The sequence below is a fragment of a genome, unplaced genomic scaffold (genome assembly GCF_019419815.1).
Source record: "Pyrus x bretschneideri cultivar Hongxiangsu unplaced genomic scaffold, Pyrus_bretschneideri_v1 Contig5, whole genome shotgun sequence".
Lineage (NCBI taxonomy): Eukaryota > Viridiplantae > Streptophyta > Magnoliopsida > Rosales > Rosaceae > Pyrus > Pyrus x bretschneideri.
Window position 1 is genome coordinate 8,142,288 of NW_025999787.1, and position 17,210 is coordinate 8,159,497.

The 17,210-nt window shown below is 35.3% G+C and overlaps 2 protein-coding genes and 1 pseudogene across 3 annotated transcripts; 2 read left to right on the plus strand and 1 right to left on the minus strand.

Moving 5' to 3' along the window:
• Positions 1-1,150: 1,150 nt before the first annotated feature.
• On the minus strand, positions 1,151-3,265 carry LOC103963269 (annotated as a pseudogene).
• Positions 3,266-5,138: 1,873 nt separating this feature from the next.
• LOC103963268 (GDP-mannose transporter GONST2) lies at positions 5,139-8,581 on the plus strand. Of its 2 annotated transcripts, XM_048569536.1 has the most exons (10): positions 5,139-5,750; positions 5,856-5,989; positions 6,307-6,517; positions 6,700-6,839; positions 7,099-7,228; positions 7,341-7,439; positions 7,574-7,728; positions 7,836-7,952; positions 8,038-8,135; positions 8,218-8,581. In XM_048569536.1, exons 2-10 carry the CDS (start codon positions 5,865-5,867, stop codon positions 8,259-8,261), a joined length of 1,119 nt encoding a protein of 372 aa, XP_048425493.1. In that variant the 5' UTR covers positions 5,139-5,750; positions 5,856-5,864; the 3' UTR covers positions 8,262-8,581. The 2 variants fall into 2 exon arrangements, with proteins under 2 accessions (XP_048425493.1, XP_048425494.1); XM_048569537.1 differs by lacking the exons at positions 5,139-5,750; positions 5,856-5,989 and having other exon boundaries at positions 6,454-6,517; positions 6,700-6,777.
• Positions 8,582-9,841: 1,260 nt separating this feature from the next.
• On the plus strand, positions 9,842-12,480 carry LOC103963267 (transcription factor MYB119). The gene is made up of 3 exons (XM_009376067.2): positions 9,842-10,347; positions 10,645-10,771; positions 11,371-12,480. Exons 1-3 carry the CDS (start codon positions 9,842-9,844, stop codon positions 12,181-12,183), a joined length of 1,446 nt encoding a protein of 481 aa, XP_009374342.2. The 3' UTR covers positions 12,184-12,480.
• Positions 12,481-17,210: the final 4,730 nt, after the last annotated feature.

Sequence of the window (17,210 nt, forward strand, 5' to 3'; positions counted from 1 at the left end):
ATTTGGCTCTCCAATGGGCACGGTTGAGAGAAATCAAGAGAGCTAGAGTGAAAGGTCTCTGGTGAAAGAACTCTTAGGGAAGAGTGAGGCTCTTGGGAAATTTCTGTGAGTGGGTGTACAAGGGATTCAGTATTGAGTTATCTCGATTTAACTCATGTGTAACTTGTACTGTTATTCTCATAGTGAAGAGCAATATCTCTCTAGGCACGTAGGCAGGAATATGCCAAACCCCGTAACTTTCTCAATGTCTTTGTTTCTTGTATTTTTATTATGTTCAACTGTAAATTATGATTTGGTGAGGTTGTGGTAATCTAAATCTTGGTTCAAGGGGCCAAAAGCACAACCACATATATGCATGGAATGCGGATTTCAATTTTTAAAGCAAGGATGATGTGGTTCAATACAAGGGCTGCATGCTTCCTCAATTCACTTGTCATTATTTACTTATTATTTTATGCAAAGAAAGTTATTAAACTCTAATTTTGGTTTGCTTATAGTGTCAATGGGAGTACTCTGTAATGGATTCTAAGCCTTTGTTGGGGAATATTTTTGCTTAGGATAATGTTAGGAAGAAATTTTTTAAAATCAAATGATGTGTTACCAATAGAAAATAAGCACGTTAATAAAGACTTAAGTAACAATTCAATCATCATTTGGTTTACAAAATTAGGTTTAAAAATTTGGTCTCTCTAGCATTACCATTTTGCTTATTATTCTGCATGATGACAATTATTTGTTTCTTAATTGTTTTTTAGTAATACTACAACTACCACCTATTTGTATCATCTCTCTTATAGAGGTAGGGCTGCCAACATATGTGGGTCTCATCTTTATTAGTGATAATACAAATGTTGATACAAATAAGTGGTAAGAGTAGCGTTTTTTACCTTTTTTCAATTGAATTATATTTTCTCTTTCTTTTCGTGCCATGCACAAACAGTTAGGTTCTAATTTTGTTAACGAGCTATAAAATAAAAAGAAAACTAATTAAAAAGGTTTCAAAATTCTGAATTTTGACTAAAAGTCACTTAATAACTTTATTTAATAATAAGAACAAGAAAAACAAAAACAAAAACAAAAAAAAAATTCTAACTATAAGCACGTGCACCACCTCAATCCTCTGCAGCTTCAAATTTTTTTGGCAAAACAGTAACCAGAAATAAAATTGCATTAATGTTCTTAGAAACCAGAAACAAAATCGCATCGCTGCTAATTCAAATTAGATAAAAAAAATCCCAACATAATCCAACACTTCCAAATATCTTTCTATGAACTAACAAACCAGCGTTAAGGTCTTAAGAACAAAGAGTGACAATTAAAAAAAATACAGCCTTTAATTTTCTTAATCTCGGAAGAACTACTCATCCTTTCAAGGCTTTGAATCTTTGCCCTACTTCTCAGACGAGTTGGGTCCCCTCTTCTTTCCGATGCCAACCCCGGGGGTGACGGATCGGCGGTTGTGTTGCAAGCGCTTGTGCGCGGCCCCGGGGCTTCTTCTTCTTATCCTGCTCAACCAGTTTGGCTGTCTGGCCTCTCACCTTACCGGAGGAGCCAAAAAACCGTGGACCTTTCCCGTGGCTGCGGAGGTGTAGTTGCAGAGAAGACGAGGAGTAGGTAAACGGCTCGGCCGTAACAAGACGAGTGTTGTTTCTGCAGCTTCATAATGGCATATGGTCTTTTAGCTCATTAGTATAGCTTGATCCTCGGTGGATTTCCAAGAGATTCCGGGCTATGCATGGTCTTATTTATTGATCATCCTACAATCTCTTCAATTTCAATTCCTAATTAAAGTGATAAGGATTTCTAACTTAGACATGAAACTAGGCCCAAATAAATAAAGAATTGAGATTGCATAATTGTCAGCACATCAAGAGTCAATAATTGTCAGCACATCAATCGTTATAAGGATTTTTAATAGTGTCGTACCGTTAAGTTTCATAAATAATTAGAGTAGGAGAGAAGAATACAGTACCTTTAAGTTTCATAAAGAGTGTAGTACCATTAAGTTTCATAAAGAGTGTAGCACCGTTAAATTTCATAAACAATGTAGTACCATTAAATTTCATAAATAATGTAGTACCGTTAAATTTCAACAAAAACTTGAGTTTTATTTTTTTATTTGTAAAAACTTGTAAATTTTAGAAAATGACATCCCCAATTCGACCTTCTTAAACCATCTTCAAAGGAGATGTCAAATATGTCAAATAAGATTAAAAGACATTAGAGTGTTCTCCAATCGATATGCCATATATAATGTGGCAGTTGAGTCATTTGACTCCTAGCTTTCTAGTTGTTTTTTTCGACAACAAACAAAGAATGAGTCAAATACATTTAATTTAATTTTTTAACACATGGGTCCCATTAACAACCAATAGAATAAAAACTAAAATTAATTTTGATTATTTTTTAAAAGTTAATGTAACCATGGCCCCAATAAAATAAAAAATATAAATATTTCACATATCCATGGAGAGAGGGCTGGGTTCGGTTCGGTTTCAGTTTTTTTTTTTTTTTTTCAAAAAATGAAAAAAAATAAAAAATTTAAATTTTAACATCTCCAACACAATCATAACATAAGCATTCCATCTAGATCAACACACTTTTATTGATGAGTATAATGAATTAAGGGGCATCACATGCTGTCTTTAGCTTAGTTTAATTACTTGCAAAATAGATGTTTGTTTTTTTGGTCTTCTGTAAGAAAAAATGTGAAAGAGTTTATAAACAAATATACATTTTTTGAGACCAATCCAAACAGCGCTTGATGAATTAAGCATTCCAGTACTGAAGCTGTGTGCCTTTTCTGTCTCTCACTTCTTTATGCACTGTTCATGCGGGTACTGCTTCCGCAACCCAAGTTTCTTCCTTCTCTTGTCTATTTGTATCTCAAATAAAAACTCTCTCTTTCTCTTTAAACCGAGGAACCCCAGGTATTATGCACATCCTTTATCCCTACCAAAGAATTTTAGAGCCATTCCCTAAAACCTGGAATCTTCATCTGCTGCCAGAAAATGCCAGCATCAATATCTCGAAAACCAATCTCTGTAGCTGCTTAAACATCCTCTTCTAGACCTCCTAGCCCAAAAATAACAATTTTTTTAGCCTCATAGCCCTTCATATAGCATATATGATCAAGAATTCAAATTCTATCCTACACCTCCTAAGCTTTGAACAGAAAACAAGAATCAACACCGATAATTATCAGAGTTAAAGAACAAAACCAATCTAGAGGAACATTACTGGATCCCGAGTTCATAAATCCCATAGCCAAAAATAATCAACCCAAAAATCACCACTTAAATCCAAAATCAGAACTATCCACAATTGTATTCTTATCATCTAACCGAATCCCAGCGGCAAATAAATAAATAATTGTAATTTAATTAATTCGGTTCGGTTCGGTTTCGGTTTCAACGGTTTGGTTCGGTTTCTAGACCACTGAAACCGAAAACGAACCAAAAGAATTCGGTTTAGTTCGGTTTTTTCGTTCGGTTCGGTTTTTGGTTTTTTTCAATTTTTGGTTTTTGATTTTTTGAACCCACCCCTACATGGAGATGCTCTTACATAATTCTTATATTTGAGAAGGTAATGATAGGGAAGCCAAATTCCTTAAACCAAATGAGGTAGCTAATGAATTGGTATGCCATGTCATTAATCCAGATTTTAAAAGCTCTTAATTACTTATTAAAATAATAATAAAATTAATTATAATTCTGATTATCCATTTGCACGCTTAACTATGTGGGACTCTTCTTCTTCCTCTCTCTTCTCTCCCGATCGCTCAAGATCACCAGCTCAAGACAACCAGAAACAGCAGCTCAAGATAATAATTCTTAGAGATCTTGAATATCTTAAATAATTGATAATACTATTATTTAACCTAATAGGATAATACTGTAGTGCAACTTAGAGGTCTTGAGTATCTTAAATACTTGATAACACTACCTTTCCATCAGAAACACCAGCGCAATACCACCATCGACAAGAACTGACTGCCGGCGACGGTAAGATCGTATTTGAGGAAGGATGTAGAGCAGTCGGGAGAGAAGACTGATTGCCGGCAACGGTAAAATCATATTAGAGGAAGGAGGGAGCGGAGAGAAAGGAGGTAGAGCAGTCGGGAGAGAAGAGAGAGGATGAAGAAGAAGAGTCCCACATAATAAAACGTGCAAATGAATAATCTGAATTATCATTAATTTTTTTTTTTTAAAAGTAATTAAGAGGTTTTAAAATCTGAGTTAGTGACATGCCATGATCAACTGATCAACCACCTCATTTGGTTTAGGGATTTGATTTGAGGAATTTGGTTTCCCTAGCATATATAACATGACATTCCAAATTAGACCACCTTACACAATCCTTATTGATACATTGTCCCGATATCGACATTGATGCTAGTCGCGTCGCCTGGACACATCCGCTAACTCTAAAGTTGAGGCACATAATTGAAATATTGATGACAAGTTAGTTGATATGTGGTTGAACAATGACATAACAATGATCTATAGATAGCGATGATTTATCAATGCGATAATCAACAGTAACAGTAGGGAGGTGGTTTGAACCTAAGATGCAGTCCAATCAATTAAAGCGAAAGATCTTAACTACCATACCAATGTACCATTTACATATTGCTACTGTTTAAAATTTCTTTAATACGGTTAATTTTTTTATGATAATATTGAAAAAAATTAGAGAAAGATGTGGAAATGAGTGACGAAGTCTAAACTTCACCTCATATCAGAGAAACTCTTAAGTTTAGGCTAAAGATAACAAATATCATTAACATTTCTGACATGTCTGGTAAATGTCGAAGAAACTCTTATATTTCGTCCAAACCAATATTTGACAATCCCAAATTTTTTTTTTTTTTCATCATTTTCTAAAAAATAACCGATATCGATATTGATATTTCCACAAATTTGCAATTGATATTTTCACGGGCACCAACAAAAAATGAAAATAAAAATTCTCATGGTGGGCTTGGCAAAGATAAGGTTTAATGCCTGATGGGCTTCTTTGGAAAATCAAAAAACTCTTTCCATATTTTCCACTTTGGTCCAAACCCATATCACAAAATAGTCCATAAGCCCCAAAATCAATCCCATAATTTCCGCGCAAAGAAGTAAACCGTTTGAAATTCCACACGAAAACCACTCTTCATTGCTTTGCTAATTCCAGATTCCAGCGTCCCTGATTCGATTCACAGAAGAGAAGAAGAAACCCAGTTCACTTTTCCTTGAACTTCTTCCTCTTGTTCTAGAGAGAGCGAAAGAGAGATAGGAGAGAGAGAGATGGAGGATGATGACTCGCGCCAGGGTTTGACTTTGGGAGCATGGGGAAGTGTTCCTCATTCCCAAATATTATTCAATTCAATTTCTATGGCAGTCTCCTGGAATCTCGCCTTCCCACTCTGTTTCTTCCTTTCTTAACACTCACTCTCTCTCTCTCTCTCTCTCTCTCTCTCTCTCTCTCAGAGAGGCAGTACTGCCACGCTTAGCTCAGATCCACACCTAATGTCCTTTGCGTGTTCTTAAAAAAGATGGGTATTCATGAATTCACGTTTTCTTCATGATTTTCATTACCCAATTGCTTGATACATCTCCCTTTTCTGCTTTCGCTAAGCTATTCCTATTCCCATTCATTGTCTTCTGTTATAAATTTCCAGAGTTTGAAAGACTGAATCAAAAAAGCGCAATAAATTTCCAGAGTTTAAAAGACAATCAAAAAAGCGCAAAAGCGTTTTATTGGTAAGAGAATTTAGAGCTTTGAGTGCAAAAGATATGATTTTTAGCTTCAGAAAATGAATTTGAGCTTAGTTTGCAATAGGGTTGTTGATTTTCTTGCTTTTCCAGGTGGGTGATATGTCATCTGATTTCAAGTTGGATCAAGTAAAAGTCCATGATATTGAGGACCCAGAAGTTGGCTCTATCAATGGAGAACTACATTCGATCCTTCCGGAACGAAGAGCTGTGACATTGACTGACAGGTAGAATCCTCAGCTACTCCTACTTTTTGTTGATCGAAGGCTTTGAAGCTCCGAAATTTGATTTTTTTTTTTTTTTTTTTTGTTTTGTTTTTGTACTTATTTAGTTAAAGAGGTAACTTTAATGGACACTATGAATTTTTGTTAATGGTGGTCACCTTTAGAACATGAGTAATCTTAGAATAATGAGAATTTCTGACTCTGTTCATTCGTTGATGTTGGATGAGCTAAGCATATAGAATGTGGAAGCTGTGTGGTTATATCGGCACATTGTTAATTTGGCGCATTATCCCTTTTTTCGGGTACTTTCTTGAAAGCAGGTTGTTCAGAGGGAGTCGAGGAGGGCATGGTGAGATCATCTCTGTTCCAAACGGTGGGGATGAAAAGCGTGAACATGGGTCAGCAAGGAAATCTGGACCTCTGTTGTCTGGGATAGCTTATTGCATTTCTTCTTGCAGTATGATATTGCTGAACAAAGTTGTTCTCTCCGGTTACAACTTCAATGCAGGCGTGTCATTGATGTTTTATCAAGTATGTATTGTAATGCCCTTCCAACCGACTTTCTTTGATAAGGACGAAACGCGTACAAGGGTTTTGATTTTTCTACGCTGATAATTTAGCCTTTGTCACTAATTTGATGATCATTTCTTTGCACTTCCACAAATTTAGGCAGTCATAGCAAAAACTTATTTCTTCCTTATGCTTCTCTGCAGAATTTGATAAGTACCGTAATTGTTGTCCTCTTGGGCCTCTCTGGAGTCGCTACAGTGGAAAAGTTGAATTGGAAACTGGTTAGGGTCTGGATCCCTGTCAATGTAATCTTCATCGGCATGCTTGTATCGGGCATGTATAGGTAGCTTGTTGACCGCGTACTCCGCGTACTCTGCATACTCTGCATCTTTTGGTGTTTTTCTTTTTTCTTTTTTTTTTTTTTGTCATTTTCAAATTAGAATTATAGTTCAGGCCTAGAGTAAAAGAAAGGTTGTGAAGAGAATGTTGGATCCACAATATATATTTCTCTTCATTCGAAGCTCTGTATTGTTTATTGCCAAAGATATTCTAACATACATGGAGAACTTAGTCTACGGTGATTAATATATTTTTCCTTTCAGTTTGAAGTACGTAAACATAGCAATGGTAACCATTCTGAAGAATGTGACAAATATTTTAACGGCACTTGGAGAATTGTATTTGTTCCGGAAACATCAGAATCAGAAAGTGTGGACTGCCATGTTTTTTATGGTAATCAACTCTACACTTACCGTTGATGAAGTACATTTAGTTTTTCGTTCCCCAGAAAATATTTTTACAGAGAAGTTTTGAATAAGCAGTATTGTTTCCATATGTATTGCAGATTATCTCTGCTATCAGCAGTGGCATTACAGATATCTCCTTCGATACAGTAGGTTACGCATGGCAGCTTTCAAACTGCGTACTAACAGCAAGCTACTCAGTAAGTAGTAGTGTTAAGTTTTGGAGATTTGTTAATTCTAGTTTGTATCGGGGACCTGTAAATTTATATTTGGATTATTTGAATTATACCTCAGATCATTTTATAATTTGTGCAAATACTCTCTATTTTGACAGCTCACTCTACGGCGAGTCATGGATGAAGCAAAGAAGTACACAAGATCTGGATCCCTCAACGAAGTTTCAATGGTCTTGCTGAACAATTTGTTATCTCTACCTTTCGCTGCTCTTTTGATTATTCTGTTTGATGAATGGGAATACGTACTGAACGTGTAAGCTTTATCTCTATAATTCAAAGTTTGACATAAACTTCATGCCATTTTCTCCTAGGAAGCACATTAACTTTACTTCTACTTACTGTTTTGGTTTCAATATGCAGAGATGTGATTAAATTGCCAATGTTTTGGGTCATTGCAACGGCTAGTGGATTGCTTGGACTTGCCATCAGCTTCACCTCAATGTGGTTTTTGCATCAAACAGGCCCAACCACCTACAGGTAACATCAATGTATACTCAAGATCAAAACGAGAACTTCGTATGAGTATCTATATAGGAACCTCTGATGTTCTTCTGCTTTACAGTCTCGTTGGTTCCTTAAACAAAATTCCAATCTCTCTCGCTGGTTTAGTCCTTTTCAAAGTGCCTCTTAGTCTACCAAACCTCTTCAGCATACTATTTGGTAAGCAACTGTGAAGACCTTGAATACCAGTGTGATTCTTTTGGTGTTCTACTCTCAACTTATTAACTTTTGTTTACCCCAGGTTTATTCGCCGGAGTATTCTTTGCCAGGGCCAAAATGTCCTGATCTGGACCTACACTTACTGTTGAACTCAAGGAACTGATTCGTGCTCGGATTTAAGAAACTGGCTGCACATAACGGTTTACAGGCCTAAAAAGTGGATACTTGTTTTTAGTTTTGGTTTTGTTGTTCTAGTGCGAAATTTCCTTTCTTGGTGAAGAAGGCAAAGATTTTATTTCCTCCAAACATAGCATGAATGAGTTACTGGAGTTGAAAATTGCACATCCATTTACATTTACTAATTGGTTGTGTTTGGCCAAGCTAGATATAGCCATCAGATTTGTTTTTGGGTTAATAATGATTGTCTATGAGATTTGAACTTGAAATCTCCTCAACAAAATGAAGACTGGACATCGCTAAACCAAACAGTCATATGAACACAATAAAGAAAAAAAACAGTTACTTTCTGATCACGTAGCTAGTATTACCTCCATTTGACTTTTCAATATTTGTTTTGTGGATGTTATTACATTGGGTAGAATGAATATGTTTCTTCTTATAAAATGAATTCAAATTTCCTCTCCTGCAATTTACATTAGTTAAACGTTCCGATATCTCTTTAGGTAATTGTACATAAATATTAATTACCTTTTTTTAAAAAAAAATTAATACCTCTTCATCTACTTTAGTAACGGAAATTGTAGTGTCAAGGGCTTGAAGATAATGTTGGAAAGTTATTAAATCGATAAATTGAGCTCATTCTTTTCTTTGAGTCAAAATGGTCATACACTCAGGACGTACCTTATTTCTTGAATCCAAATTAAAAAGAAGCAATGAGAGACCAAAAATTCAAAAATTAAAACAAAATGTATAAAAATAAAATAAAAATATATTACGATGAGGGAGATTAATCCGAAAGAAATTGGAATATGTATAATTGGCTAAGCATTTAGCAGGCATACAAATTAAAAAGCAATAAAACTGGGGCTTGAAGTTTTGCCAGAATTCCTCTTCCTAATAAATTATAATTAATTCATAATTAACCCGGACACTTAAAACAATTTTCCAAGATTTAATTTCTATCCCTTATTTTCGTTAGGGTCACAATGATCCAAAATACCCTCTCACTTCATAGGTGATATGAGCTAGAGTGTTCATTTCGGGGGCAAATTTATCTTTTCCATCATGATGGCGCCATAGTGATTAACATTTGGTAGCTGCCCAGATAATTGCCTGAAGTTTAGTCCAAAATTTTAAAAATCTTGTAACAAAAAAATAATTTTAATAACGAATGCACTAATCTCTCTCTAACTCTTTCTACTTTTGTACAAGAGAGGAAGCTCCGGAGTTGCAGCCAAAGAAAATTCTCAACCGTTAGATGCATCTTCAGATCAATGACTATTATGCCATATGGCTCGTTACTTGGCATAATACATGCTATTTGTCAAGCTATCGTATGGGATTGTTTGTTCTCTCTCTCTCTCTCTCTCTCTCTCTCTCTCTCTCTCTCTCTCTCTCTCTCTCTCTTAGTCTAAGCTCAAACCAAAAACAAGAAAAACTCCTCAAAAAGGCTTACCAAATTGAACCCTAAATTAATCTCTTTCCTCTTGCATTTTCTCAATCTTAATTTTCAAGTGTCTCTTTTGATGGAGGGAGATGGAGGAGGACGAGGGGGTGGTGGTGATCTTGGAGTTTATGGGTTTAGAAACAACACACAACATCATAGCATATATAAAACAGGTCCTCCATTGACAGCCATAGATAGATTCTTATGGGGAAGTCATCAAAGTCAAAACAATGCAAGCAACAAAGATCATCAGAAGGTGGTTTCCTCAAATGGGTTGAGTGGTTTTGCTTCTTTTGGCGGTCGTGGTGCAATAGTTGGTCATGAGGCAGCAGCTTCTTGGCCTAGCAATTATAGTGCTACTACTAATCATCTCCAAGAGCCAAGCTTTGTGGATGAATTTTTTGTTGGACAAGGAGCAGCCTTGATGATGAGTTGGTTTCAAGAGCAAAACCCTAATACCACAGGTGGTTTCAGAGAAGAAGGAAGGGTTTCCGAAAGGAATTGCAAAGCGGTCGGAAAGAGAGCTAAAAAGGGTTTAACTGCTGCTACTATAATAAAGGGACAGTGGACTGATGGAGAAGACAGGTAAAAATAGAGATATGTCTGTGTAACAAGAAACCTTATCATGTTTCTCTTAACTTGTCCTTGTTTTTTTCTTAAAGTTAATGGACTTTTCATGTTTCGATGTTCATGATTTTTTGATGCCATCAAACAATGCTGCATGTAAAATTAATTGGGATTTTCTTGAAGTTTTTATCCATTGTTCATGTTTCGTTGTTTATAGATCGATTTTTTGAAGCCATCAAATAATATTTCATGTAAACTTAAATGGCTTTTTTTCTTTGTTTGTTTGGTTTTGTTTTGGTGTGGTGAAATTTTCAGGAAGCTGATGAGGCTGGTGAAGCAATATGGAGTGAGAAAATGGGCACAGATAGCAGAGACGCTGGAGGGTAGGGTTGGCAAGCAGTGCAGAGAAAGATGGCACAATCATTTGCGCCCCAATATCAAGGTAATTTGTTCTTAGATCTCTTTGGGGTGTTATAAATTTTGATGCATGAATAATCTAAGAAAATTGGCCGCTGGAATACATTTTCAGATTTGTACAATTAATTAGCTACAAGTTAGAATTTCACCATGAAAAAAGTATCCAAATTTTGCTACATTTTTGCCTGGATTGTGATCTATGGCAAAGATATAGCAAAAAGTCAAAGGCGCAAATTTGGATTGTGATTTGTGAATGATCTATTTGTGGATCTCATAGATTTCCTCTCTTTCCGTTTGGGGATTCAAATTTCATTGTCAAAACCCTAGTTCCAAGCTCAAGATCATTTAAACATCTATTCTTCTAGCTTTTGGATGTAAACATGTTTGTAAATGTTTATTTTGCATAGGGTTTTTGTAATCAAATTACATCTTAGAAATGTCTAAAATTAGAGTAAAAATATTGATTGCAATCGAAATAGAAACTTTCTAGGGTTTCTGAGTTATAAAACAGTAATTCATTGGGTTTTTTCTTGCAGTACATAATTTGGTTCCCTATTGCTTATTATTTTTAAGAGTGCAATGTTCCATATTTTGTTTCTTGGTGATTTTTTTTTTTTTTTCCAGAAAGATAGCTGGACTGAAGAGGAGGAGGCAATACTTGTTGACGCTCATACTGGAGTTGGAAACCGTTGGGCAGAGATTGCAAAACGCATTCCAGGAAGAACCGAAAACGCCATAAAAAACCATTGGAATGCAACAAAAAGGAGGCAGAATTCAAGGAGAAAAAACAAGCAAACTGAAGGCAAAAATGGAAACAACAAGAAGCCTCAGTCATCCATACTCCAAAACTACATCAGGAGCAAGAACCTCATAATCAATAACAACTCCAATATTTCCTCTAGTACCCCTACAAGCTCTTCCACCCTCTCTCATAAAGATCCATCAAAAACCTACTTCAGCATTTTGGTCACAGAGCCATCTGATCAGTCCACTACTAGCAACTGTTGTGATTCTCCATTGAATTTGGCTGACTCTTTATACAATGATGACGAACTTGTTTTCATGCAAAATTTCTTCACCAACAATCCTCACAATCATCCGCAACAGCCTTCCAATTCCACTGAGAACAATGTTGGACTAATTGTTAGTCCAATGGAAGCCTCACAAAATCCAAACATTCACAATTTTAGTAGTTCTATAATTAATCCCACTACTACTACCACTACAACCAGTACCCCCAATCCTACTACTCCTACCCCTCTGTATTCTGACCTGTACCTCTCATACCTCTTAAATGGAGCAGCCAATTCATCATCTTGTAATCCCAATGATCATCATCCTCACCTAGGGTTTTACAACACAAACATGGAATATTTGGTGTCACATGATCATCATCATCTTCTTCAAGCTGCTGCTTCTGCTTCGAACGAAAGGTGAGAGATGGATTTGATAGAGATGGGGTCTGCTTCTCAAGGTACCTGATCCTTAACCTAGTACATGGTTCTAGGTTTGAAGAACTACTAGGAACTAATAAGTGATGGCCGCTCACCTTAGAAATTTGTGAAACCTGAATACTCTTCTTTCTTTTTCTTCTTTGTTGTCTGGATTTGAAATTACCAATATGGTGTTGGTTGGCTTAGTTACTGCTTCATTGCTTATGGGGTGTAACTGAACAAATGGTATGTGTGGTTTTTCATTTTGTAGCAGCTGAACTATCAAAGTTTCTTTTCTGCAGTTTCTTTTCAGTTTTCTTTGTGTCTTTTTCTTTACTTTTCCTAACGGCCTGTGATTCATGACATTTTTGTTGATCTGAGAGTTTTGGTCGGTGGGCATGAAAGATACCTAGAGTGGAATGCTTTTGCCCACCATTAATTATCTCCATGCATTGCGTTTATTCAATTGAATATCTCGGGATTACGTTTTTATGTTTTCAGTTGATTTTAAAAGGGAATTAAGATGAAAGAAAAGTGAGAAGAATATTTTTGTTTTGTTCTTGGTTCACGTTTTTAATTTTGTTAGTATTGTCGTGTGGATTTAAACTTTACATACGTTTGCTATCAATTTTAGTCAAATCTTCAATTTTCAGCATTTTATGAATCATCCTCAGCCCCTTAGTGTAGATAATATCGTTTGTTAAAAAAAAAAAAATTAACAGTGAAAAATGAAACAAGGAAGAAAGGGGGCACTGTAGAATTTTAGAGGAATTATGTATTATTTGTATTGAAATTTGTAATACTCGAGGTTTCTCTTGATAAATTTATTTTCTTAACAAAAAATTAAAATAAATAAATAAAAAATGAGAAAGGGGATGTGCATGGGCATGCGCGAGCATGCACTAGCACTGTCTCTACACTACAAAAAATATGAGTACTGCGCACAATAAATTATATGTGCCCCTTGAGGCCAAAAAGCACCAACAATTGTGCTCATAGACCAATAACAACAGTGCAGCGACTATGTTTGTATATGTGCCCTCTATGGGCGTTACTATTGGTAAAAGAGCACAGTAGTGTGTTTGTGCAAGAGAGGCAAGCACAAACAGTGGTCCATTTGCGCCCCGTTTTGACAACTTTTTCAGATAAACCTTTCCAGCCATGTTGGCACTTATATTATAATTATGCCAACATGAATTAATCAATAAAAAATAAAAATTTTGAAAAATTGAAACTAAATTGAGAAAATGAAAAAAAAAATTTTAATTTTCATGAAATGAAGAAGGCCTACAACCATGAAACCAACCTTCACCTTCTGAATCTCACAAACATATATTGTAATGTTACATATCTTCTCTCTAATACAAACAAATAAAAAAAAAAACACCTTGAAGGCAAACATTTTTGGACAGATGCATCTTCCCTAGCAGGCCTTGCACCTCATCAAATCTTTGCTGCTCCAGAAATGAATTAACCAAATGACATGCAGTATACGGACCCTCACAGAAGTAAGGAAAATGAGTGTGATAAATATGTGGGTGGGGTTAAGTGGAGTGTGGGTTTACTGGAGACTGGAGACTGGAGAGAAGATAAATGGGTGTCTCGATCCAGCTTGTAGTGACTACTTTTCTGCATCGACCGGGGAAACAAAGTCCTATATTTCATCAGGACGATCCGACGAAGTAGTTTTCTAGTTCTTTCGCCCGCTTATCTACTGCTCTTGTCTAATTTGGATTGGGAACCCATGAGATGAGACATAAGAGAATTCGAATTCCCATTCCTCTGTTGTGGGGGGACAGGCAGTACGCTCCAGTAAACGAAGCAGCTCGTGACTGCAACAAAGCCGATGGCAGAAGCTTCTACCATTAGAATCTATACCATAATAAAAAGAATCACTATAGTGTAAGTAAAAAAAAAAATTTTTTTTTTTTTGGGGGGGGGGGTGGATCAGAGAGTTGGGGGAGGGGGGGAGGATCAGAGAGTTAAGGGGAGAGAGAGCAAGTGGGATGTGGGTGGGCTATGGGAAGAGAAGGAGAGAAAGTGGGGGTGTGGTGGGCCATAAGTTTTTGAAAATGTAATAAAAAATGGAAATTGTTATTGACATTTCAAAAATCTCATTGCACACTTCAAAGTTTTTATATTTGAAAAGAAAAATACACTTATGAGAAGTGTAAAATGAAATTTTTGATGTGTCAATAACACTTCTCTAAAAATTTGTGTCTTTAGAAGCAAACTATTGGCACGCATAATATATTTGAGTCGACATTTTTAATAAAGCTGTCAGCTAATGTAATTGTGTCTATTTTTAGTTACATTGGGCACAATAGTTAGTGTCTTTTATTCAATGGGCACTTTCACTTTATTGGTGTTCCAATAGACACAAAGTCCTCATTGGTGTCCTTACTTTTGTATCCATAGACCCTTTTTTTTGTAGTGCTAGGCGTAAAAGTATTAAATACATGAGAAAGGAAAGATGCATGGGCATGTGGGAAAAGGATTCTCGTCGGATTCTTTTTCTAAGGATCTTAGGGATCCCGTGATCATACCAGTCATCGTACATCGTGCAGTCATAAATCATTTTCAAATTTAAATTTTAAAATTAAATATAAATAGTATCTAACAAAAACTGATCGTAAAATGTACGATGAATGATCACGATCTAGGATTCCTAGCAAAAGGATCCAACTAAGATCCTTTTTCGGGCATGTGGGCAGTTACTGGCTTCGCCCCTTCGGGCAAAACTAATAAAAACATGAAAAAGGACACGTGCATAGGCTTGCACATGCATACATTGGCTCCACCTTTGCGCGTAAGAGTGTTATCCTATTGGTGTCATTTCACAACAATTTGATTGATTAGGCCTCCAAGTGAAATGGGAGCAAAATGGCCGTAACTAATATTCCTAAACAAATAGTTATGGAAATTTTTATTGACGTTCTAAAAAGTCATCATATACTTTAAATTTATAAAAACACAAAAAAGAAACAATTATCTATGCAAAATAATAGTTTTAAAATTTCAATAAGATGAGATTTATAGGAAAAACCACATTTTTTTGTTTTTTGGTTTTACCATGTTTTCTTCCTCATTTTTCACCTTCCTCCAGCTAATTTACTCCACTTTTTTCTTTTTCTTTTTTATCCAAGCTAACATGTTATCAAATCCGCCTATAGTTCATCAATTGCGTCTAGATTATCATTTGGACATAAAATATTAGGCCCGTGTTGATCCATACTAATCAATATCATCTAGATTACGGCAATGGGACCAGCAATGGAGTAACTCAATAGTCAATACAAACTTGTCAAAATAATAATAATAATAATCACCTTTTATACTACTATTTAATAGAACACTCTTTGTTAACTAAAATCAAGAAAAATACCATTATACTCTTCCACGCATAATTAAAAGAAAAATCATGGACATTGAAATAATTTCGTACAAAATTTTTTTTGTTGTTCTTTTACTTCCTTCACCCTCATATAATCAAAGAATTGTCTCTAATTTAAAAAATAAAAACCTCTCTTCTTACTCTCACGTTCTCTCTCTTCCCCTCTCTCTTTCATTTTTCTCTCAAACAAAATTCTCTCCTTCCATATATTTCTTTCTTTTTAAATCTTTTATATTTACACACACACAATGTGTGTAAACTTCATCTAATAACTACTAACAAACAAGCTTCACATAGTTGAGCTAGAAACAAACATTATTGAGCCTAAGATCGAGCTCAGATATATGGAGAAAATTTTTAGATGACGATCATACCGCCACATGGTGTTATTAATCTACGTATTACAATATAGGTGAAGGCACTACTGATTATAGCAAATCAATTTACTTTTTATAAATGGACAAATTGGCATTACCATGTAGTTTGACATCTAAGGGGAAAACTTCTCACAGGGTCATGCTTGAGGTCTCGTAGGCCTTGCCAAATGTGGCTTGCAGCCTAAAAGGGAAAAAAAATATATGCAAATTAGGATCCACAAGTACTTGAACATATTTTTATTTTTACTAAACATCTGTGGTTTAAATTTTGATAAAGTCGCTTTGATTTGTGTCTACATTAAAATTTTTAAGTTTAATTTACATGAGTTTTTTGGATGAATTCAGGCTATCCCCTGCACATAGCCGAGGACTAATCCCTCGAGTCGGGTCGGATCCCATTCGAAGGGCAAGCTCTCCCAATGATGGCTGCTCCATTCACAAGGCTTGAACTCGAGACCTTGCTTAAGGGGAACAAGCTCCTTACCACTTGAACGGTTGAACCACCAAGCATTGGTAATTTACATGAGTTTAGATATGTTTGTAACAGGGCCGTCTTTGAGATTTTGGGAGCCTTGTGCGAAATTTATAAAAGGTCCCTTCCTTAAGATAGTTTTAAAAAAGGTAGAACAATGTATTGACGCTAGAAAACAATCACTTAAATTAAAATAAGGTTTAGCACTCACTGATTGCAAGTTTAAAATGTCATTAATAATAAGTATAAAGACCTACAAACATAACGTTCACTAAATAATCAAAAGCAGTTCAATCTTAAACAAAAAAAAAAAAAAAAAAAAAAAAAAAAAAAAAAAGGAAAAACTTCAAAAGCTCTAACTTTGAAGTTTCACTTGAATATATAACATTATTATATAATATAATTGAAAACAATACCATTTTTAAGGTGTTATTGTTTGCACTCAAAATATCTCATTATACTCCAAATTTTTATACTTAGAGAAAAAAAATACACTTATAAGGAGTGCACAATGAAATTTGAAGTGCTAAAAAAAAAAAAATTTAATATAGAACATTTTTACATAACAAAAGTAATTTTTAAATATAGAATATTATTACATATAAATATTAGATAACAAAAAATTTTGGAAGCACCTTCAAATTTGAGGCCCTATGCGACTGCACCTTCCACCTTAAATGTACCCATGAGGTTGGGGACGTTTGTTGTCTGCATCTATTTGAGGAAACTAATTTTCTCTAGTCCTTTTACACAATAACATGCTACAAAATCAAACATGGCAATGGAAG